General features: G+C 34.4%; 1 protein-coding gene across 1 annotated transcript in view; it reads right to left on the reverse strand.

Moving 5' to 3' along the window:
• Nucleotides 1-256: 256 nt before the first annotated feature.
• LOC117108849 (arylsulfatase A-like) overlaps nucleotides 257-8,678 on the reverse strand; it is a 66,430-nt gene continuing 58,008 nt past the window's right edge. Inside the window, exons 4-6 of the mRNA XM_033251017.1 lie at nucleotides 2,393-3,037; nucleotides 1,880-2,138; nucleotides 257-930 (exon numbers count right to left, since the gene is read on the reverse strand). Coding sequence (XP_033106908.1) covers nucleotides 493-930; nucleotides 1,880-2,138; nucleotides 2,393-3,037 — 1,342 coding nt within the window. The 3' untranslated portion in view covers nucleotides 257-492. The remainder of the gene's footprint in view (nucleotides 931-1,879; nucleotides 2,139-2,392; nucleotides 3,038-8,678) is intronic.

Genomic DNA, 8,678 nt, shown 5'->3' on the forward strand with positions numbered 1-8,678 from the left:
TCATATGGCATAGACCCAATATGATTCATTACAAAACACAACAATTCGTCAACGATAACAATGTCGCTGGACAGAGCATTGACCTGCATCAGAGACTTGGCAACAGCCATACTGCCAGTAAGCAATACACCGTTCGCCGGTAACGATCATTAACACTAATCACAGTAACAGTCAAGATTAGGCATAGCCAGACGAAATGGCCTGTAAATGATATCACTTACTCAATCATACAATTCAATGCAGCAAGTTGGTTCACCAAATGGTCGTAAAAACCGATTGCTGTGTCAATTGCAGAAATATTATCCAAAACTAATAAAATCAGACATAAAAAATCATGTTCTTTGAACAAAAATTTGTAAGTTATAGAACTATGGCTAGAAATGGCTTCTTTAGAAATCTAGGAACCTTTTATCGAGACAAATATATAACAAAACAAATAGAATGTAGCACAAACACACGGCGAAGGGCACGCAGCGGAATGGCCCATTGCATTTAACACTCTAGATGACATGCCCTGTTTAACGGAAACATTTCCTCCGTATAGTTAGATGCACATTGACAACAGGAAGGGAAGGGTTGACATCCGGGATCACAACATAGCTGTACATCATCATTTGTTGCCTTAAGAACGCTTTTTGCGAATTGAACTTTACGCGATTCTTGAAGCCGAAGGTTTGTCATATCTTGAATTATTTGCTGAAATTCCTCCAATTCACTCAAATCAACACGCTCTTCAGGGTCAAGAAGGAGATCGTAGAGAAGTGGAGGATCGTGGAAGGTAGTGGGGCAATCCGATTGCGAAGTACTTCTTTCGCATGATTCTTCACATTCGACAATAAAATGCGCTTTATATCGTTCGTTACGAACTGCATACGGTCCAAATCTTGGATCAGGCTTCGTATGATAATACAGCATGGATGATCTTGTACTCTGTAAAGATTAACCATATAACAAACAACTTATGAAATATTTAAACAAACTAGAGCAGTCACGCCGTAGAGAGCATACCTCCACCCTTTGTCCAAATACCAACAATACACAGGCCGTGTATGATGAGCGAAACTGCAGTATACCCTCAAGGAAATAATTTAATCACCCGTCGTATTAAGGCACATTATTTTTTGGGTGCTGTCTAAATACGTTTTAGTTTATGCTCGAAGATAAAGTATTGAATTTCCGTAACCTGTCAATTGGCTTATTCGACTGGTTCATTTCGTTGACTACGAGTTTCGGTGAGTTTTATTTTCATTCGATTGGTTCGTAAATAGACTTCATTGACCACGGAAATTAACGTAAACCGGAGTGCGTTAATCAGCATTAAGTTATCCACGTGACCAAAACAAACATGGCCTTTGGTCAGTTTAGCAGCAATATTTACCCACATGAAGTCAAAAAATAATTGTAGGCTAATAGAATTCAAAAACTGGATGAAAACATTTTTGTACGAAAAACCCATACTGCCACAAGCCGAAGCAACGTAATTACCCAGCGTGCATCGCGGTAAATATGCAGCCATTCTGTTTTGTCGAGTATTTACCAGTTTTTTATTCGACTGGCCGTCTTCGTTAAGTATTATTTTACCACTGCGCAAGGTGGGTATGGTTTGATCGACTGCGTTGATCTATAGAATTTAATCACGAATTCCGTTTATATTTTTCTTTACTCATTCTAGGATATTGTCAACACCATCACCACAGTTTGTCTTCTGTTAACAATTTTAGTTTTTGAAAAACGCTAAAAAACCAATGTAATGGTATATCATTTACAGTTACAATATTCTTTGCAGTTTGGAAATTATTTCTGAAAAGAGTTAAAGGAAATTTATTAAAACAAAACAATAAACGATTCATAAATTATGTTTATAATAAATGCAGTCTACCTTTTTATTTCTGAATAGTACATCTGAGAAATCGAACCCATCCAGAATGACGTTAAAATCATCTGGAGAGGAACCACTTAAACTTCTCAGCGTTGGCCAGATGTCTAGTTGACTCAAAAATTCGGTTGATATTCCGCTCGAAATACGGCCTTGCCAAAAAGCTACAGTAGGAACACGAACTCCGCCCTCAAAAATCGAACCTTTTCCACACCGTAACACTCCGGAAACCCCGCCCTTTGTTACAGCCCCCAACGCCGCCCTAACAAGAATACAAAAACATAATCAAATGTAAGTAGTAGTTGTTGTTCATATGTGATAACGAATTAAATAATGGGCCTGATGTCATATAGGCCTTCATATGGGGACCGTACTCCCAGGCCATGATGGGGCTGAGGTATAGGTGTTGATTCAAACCATCGGAAATTGTTGTTATTCCCCTTCCCACAACAAAAAGAATCCTGGATCCGTCCCTGCTGTGTGGGTAACATAAAACGTATAATAATTTAGTCTTACCCATTATCCGAAGTTACAATGATTAACGTATTGTTAATTACTCCACTCTTCTTCAATTCATCCATCACTTCTCCTACTTGCCAATCTAATTCCGCTAATGAGTCGGTGTATTCACCACCTAGAGTTGTATTCCGAAATCTTTTTCCTGCGAAATTGGGTATATGAGTATGTAAGAAAGCATACATGAGAAAAAAGGGAGTTCCAGTACAAGAATATTCCTGAATCCAACTTCTCGCTGCTCTAGCTTGACGCTCCGCTAACTCTATCAAATTAACGGGTTGCTCAATTATTTCATCTCCAAGCATTAGTTGACACGGAGCTTGTGAATAATTACAGCTATCTTGGGATGTGCAGTTATCATCTGGAAAAAAACACTTTTCACACGGACAATCTGCATGAGTATGTGGAATCCCAAAATAATTATCAAAACCGTGATGCAAGGGAAGATATTCTCTATTGTAACCAACACCAAGATGCCATTTGCCAATGAGGGAGGACTTGTAGCCTTGCCTAGCCAACATTTCTGGAATGGTAACCTCAGTGTGTGGCAGGCCTTCCGTAGTTTCCTGATGGAAAACAGCCCTACGATCTTCATTATTCCAGACTCCTGTGCGTACAGGATAGCGTCCAGTTAGAAGACCAGCCCTATACAAAAACGTATATTCATTAACAGTGAGCAAACGTCTGAGCAATGTAAAATTATGTCGTTATATGGTATAATTATTAAGATCATATTTTAATCATTAAGCCTATTGTAATAAAGCATTATAAAATCCCAAAAATCTTTCTGCGAAGATAAACATAGGCCTATCTATTTTTATAGTATTCAATCTGATAACGAAAAAATAATTTTAAAATAACATTACCACAAAAATTATAAACTTGTCCGATTCTATACACCCTCCCTGACTATCTATCTATCTATCCATCCATCCATCCATCCGTCCACCGTCCTTCCGTCCATCCATCCATCCATCTATATATCTGTCTCTTATACACATCTAGATGTGTATAAGAGACAGCTTATTTACTTGATTAAGGAATTCGTTGTTAGTAAGTTATATATTTACTATAATCTACATAATATTATCAATGCCGCAAATAAATGGATTTAGACTTAGCCTACCTGTGTATAACTTTGGTGTCAACATACTATCTATCAATGTGCTGTACTTGGTCGATTAACTTACTATCATAGGCTTTTATATATTATAATTTTAAACTCACATTCTTTAAGGCCTACAAGTTTTCATTATTAGCATTGTGTGCGAAGATTTTTTAAACAGTTATTTGGATAGCATATTATGTTATTACCTGTCTCTTATACACATCTAGATGTGTATAAGAGACAGGTTTAAGGGTGGGTAGGTAAAAAACATTCATAAACTCTAAATAATAAGAGTGGATTTTAAGGATGGAAAAGTGAAATAAGGGTGGGTGGAGGCCCATGAAATTAGCTTTATAGCTTCAAGACTATGTGGCCCCGCCCACCTACGTCCACCATAACTACATCCCTGTATAAAATCGAATCCATAAAATGACAATTAATATCATAAATATAATAACAATAAAACCAAAATTAACATTGAACATGCAAAGTCAGACACCAGTATTTCCTCCGCCAACCACTTCCTATCGAGTAATTAATGCATCGACTATTTCCATAGAAACTTTGTGTCGTTATTACCTGGTGAAGTATAAAGGGTTTGAGCTATGTATTGCTTGGCGCGCAACAAGAACAATGACTCCTGATTCATTGTGCATTTTCACAGCAGCAGAACCGTGGAAATATTCATATACGATACACACTGTATACAGGCAAATGGGTACTATAGTAATAATTATAATTATAATTATAATAATTATAATAATTATAATAATAATTATAATTATAATAATAATAATAATAATAATAATTAATAATAATAATTAATAATTAATAATAATAATAATTAATAATTAATAATAATAATAATAATAATAATAATAATAATAATAATAATAATAATAATAATAATAATAATAATAATAATAATAATAAATGTACCTATAAAAATATAATTTCACGTTGAAGATATATCGTCTGCATGTCGGAACGTTCTTTATGAATAAATGGTTGAAACAGAAAAAAGGTAGTAGAAAGGAAAGCAACACAAATAAAGAAAAGTAAAAAGAAAACAAAAACAGGTCAGATAGGGAAATTAGAGATTGTCAAATACGGATGATCATACTGTACTGCACTTTACTGTACTGTGCTTTACTAATCTATATATACTGTACTAATAAAATACTGCACTGTACTATATTACTGTTAAAAACATTTAAACATTCAATCAAATATTGAATAACGAAGTCAAAAGGATCAATTATTAATTTTGAAAGATACTTAGATTTACAAACCTTTCATAAATTTATAGTTTGTTGAAGGTCTATTAATAAATAGTGAATCTTGAATTTCTATTAATAAATAGTGAATCTTAAAAAAAAAGTTAAAAAAAAAGGTTAACACAATTTAGATCATACATCACCTGATATGAGACAGTGTTATTATTAAATCCGGCTTTATGCGTTAATAATAAGTGTTATAATCGAAGAATCAGTTGTATGAATTCGATGGTAACTCTAACTGCAATTAATATTGATAAACTGGCAAAGTAACATTTATTTTTTTTAAATCAAACTAGAAGGCAAATTACTCGCGTCCCTCTACCAGCCATATTCTCTATATATATTTTTTTTAGAAATAATAGTTTATTGTTTATGTAATAACGAACTAATAAATAAATAACAAATCATATTTTTACATCTGGAAACAAACAATTGAAATCCTTTTAAAGCACTTTAGCAATTTACTACCAGCATAATTATTGGGTTAATAATCAGAATTTCATTTACTAAAAATAGAAATATTGACATTAATGAATTTGTTTGACGTATTTTGCATGATTTATGAGTACATGATCCCAAGCGTCATATATTGTACAGCTTTAGTTTTCCGATATTAAATTCAGTTATGAAATATTTATAATTGTTTAATGTGTTGGTCAACACCATCAAACTAATATAAGTAGTTAACGTTTTAAAGCTGTTTACAATCTATGTTATAATTACGCTTATGTAAAAAAAAAATAATGTAAAAATGGTCCTCAATAAACGTTCATGATTCAAGACCTAGCGGTGTGAAAAATTATACCAAATAGATCACCAGATTGCAAATTATACGCGTCACTCTACTATTCATATTTTCTATACACTTTTTAAAATATATTTTATTTTGTATGTAATCACGAACTAAATATATCCCAAATCATATTCTTACATAGAAAACCAAACTATGAAGATCTTTTTAAAGCACTTTAGCTGTCAATTTACTACCAGCTGATTAAACTCAGAATTTCATTAACTCAAAATAGAAATACTTACATTAATGAATTCGTTTGGCCAATTTTACATGAATTATGAATACATGATCCAAAGCGTCATGTATTGTACAGTACTTTAGTTTTCCGATATTAAATTTAGATAGGAAATATTTATAATTACCCTCGCCTCTCCGAATGAGAGGTGAAGGATTGCAATAGCGCGCGTCTGTGTGTGCGACTCGAGGGGATCGACCACAGGACAAAGTTGAGGGTGTGTAAAAATCTGGCCGACGGACTAAAAATGGTCATGCCGGCTTGCAAACTCGCCCGATTGATGGGCGCCTCGTTTGGCCTGGCTGAGCCAACTTGAGCGGATCTCCCACCAGCCGTTATTTTTTAGTATGGCTAAATATCTTTGGTATGGCTCAACAGGGCGAGGGTTCGCAATCTCAGATTATCTTGTTACCCTCTCGCCCCTAAGAAATGGGGAAGTGGGTATTGCAATGAGCTCTGTCTGTCCATCGCTGTGGGGGCTGTCTGTCTGTGGCGTGTTTGTCCTTCCGGGAGCACAACCCAAAAACTACTGGACCGATTAACTTAAAACTTTCACACATTGTCAATATTACATATGTAGCACGGTCCCGGTCCTACCAACTTTGGCGCATATGAGAAGTAAGGTGTAGATTTTATAACGTTATTTATTATATAGTTTTCGGTTGCAACTGACAGAGTCAACTCGAAGGGATCGTTCGACCGAGTAGTTTGACTAGACCAGGCTGACTTGAGCATATTGACCGTGGACAGATTCGAGCGGATCGACCACTGTCTCTTATACACATCTAGATGTGTATAAGAGACAGGTGTGTGTGTGTGAATATATATATATATATGTGAATTGGACACGTTTATATAACGACGGAAACCTTTTAATATACGTAACGCGAAATTTAGTAATATCGTGCACTAAAAACAAACTAAAAAAAAAAAAAAAAAAAAACCCGGAAAAATTTGCACCAATGATAGTCATACTATTAAAGTAAAGTTCTTACTCTAGATTACAACAGAATGTTTCATTTTTGTTGGACTTTCAATAAACATGTTTGGTTATGATTTAAGCAAGCAATGATGTTTGTTTGTGTTTGTTTATTTTACGTAGTTATTAAAAATAATGTGCTATGATTATAAGATGTACAAAGCTTTAATCTTCAACGTCTCTGTCATCATATAGGCTAATTGAACAAACATTTGGCCCTCGAGATCTTCTCTAAAAAAAAAATAGGCCCGCCAAAGAAATGAATTAAGGACCAAGGGTATATAGGCCTATACTCAACTATCTCGAAAAGAAGCCCTGCTATCTCGAAAATAATCCCATGGGCTTCTATTAGAGATGGGCTTCTTTTCGGGGCTAATATTGCAAAAAAATAAATAAATAAAAAAAAAAAAAATAATAATAATAATAATAGGGGGCCCTTCAATTCAAGATGGGCTTCATCTCGAGATTAAGCCCACTGGGCTTCAATTCGAGGTTTTACGGTATATGTGTTTATTTAGTGGGTAGATATATTAAATATATGGTATAGGTGGATTAACGAACTAATTGGATGAGAATGGAACCGATTGGTATAGGCCTATGCGTTATAGGCCTCATCATTGATTTGGTTTATCTTTATTTTTCTTAATAACTGTGATTTAGGCTTATTATTTTCTGTTTTGGTCTTTTTGTCTTTGTTTTTTTTCCTGATTTTTTGATTGTGTAATTTAAGAATGATTGTGCAATTTGTTTTCGTTGGTAGTATGTAGGTTTCCAGTATAAATTCTGTTATATTTGGACAATAAAGATTTGATTATATTTGATTTGAACTACAGCTTAACATTGGCGCAGGGTCGAAACCTTAGGCTTCGCCAAGGGTTCAAGCTGGTAGAACACAAAGTTTTCTTTTCCTCCATTAACAATGTACCACAATATTCCACACACCTGCACGTACGGTACCATGTCCCAACTTCCCGACTTCTCTCTACATTCGTGGCACCAAAACGAGAACCGTTTGATTGGTTGACCTTCCGTCATAACATTCACCCTATTGGCAAATACGGCATCCTAAAAATTACGTCATGCTTGTCACGGCCAGCGGTCTGCATTCGATTTGACTCACTCTTTTACAAGTCTCTAATTCTCATCAAAAAAGTTTCTCAACATAAACTGACGCTGGTGGCGCTTTCCGAAATGCGCTAATGTACTACGAAAAATCCATAAATTAGAGGCTTGTGGCAAGTCTACCTATGCACGTGAGGGACAGTAAATAAGCCATGTAGAGAGGAAGTCATAAACTTTATGACTTCATTCTCTTCATGTTGAAGATAGCTTTTCCCGTATAAGAAGACATTATATTGTGGTAAAGAATGGCACAGCGTCATAAACTTTATATGACTGCTAGAATTAGTTTGGAAAGTCTCAGGTGTACAATAAATGTATTTTCACTTTATAGATATATTTAAAAATATATGTATTTCAATTGAAATAAAACGTGATTTAGAATAAAATGAATTTTGATGAACTGGAAATTGTATTGTACGTTTTACTGACCTGGATATACACATAGTAGTCATAAACATTTTTAATTAGCAATAATTCGAGAGGAGAGCAAACATATATTGGAAATCACTAACTTACGTACCTCATCATTGGTACGTAATTTACAAATATGCATACCTGTAGTGTACTCTATTGAGTTCGAGGAGAGTTTATCTCCACAACCAACAACCAAGTGAAGTATAAAAAATTAAAAAAAATGTTTGCTGAATAGCTGCCTATAGTATATACCAAAGTCAAATATGACACATAATTATTAAAAAACAATAGTGAAAACTATATACAATAAAATGACTTTCCAACGATATTAATATATTATCATTTTTACTTCCAT

The sequence above is a fragment of the Anneissia japonica genome, unplaced genomic scaffold (genome assembly GCF_011630105.1).
Source record: "Anneissia japonica isolate Jap-2015-1 unplaced genomic scaffold, ASM1163010v1 scaffold6417_len956965_cov193, whole genome shotgun sequence".
In the NCBI taxonomy this organism is placed as follows: domain Eukaryota; kingdom Metazoa; phylum Echinodermata; class Crinoidea; order Comatulida; family Comatulidae; genus Anneissia; species Anneissia japonica.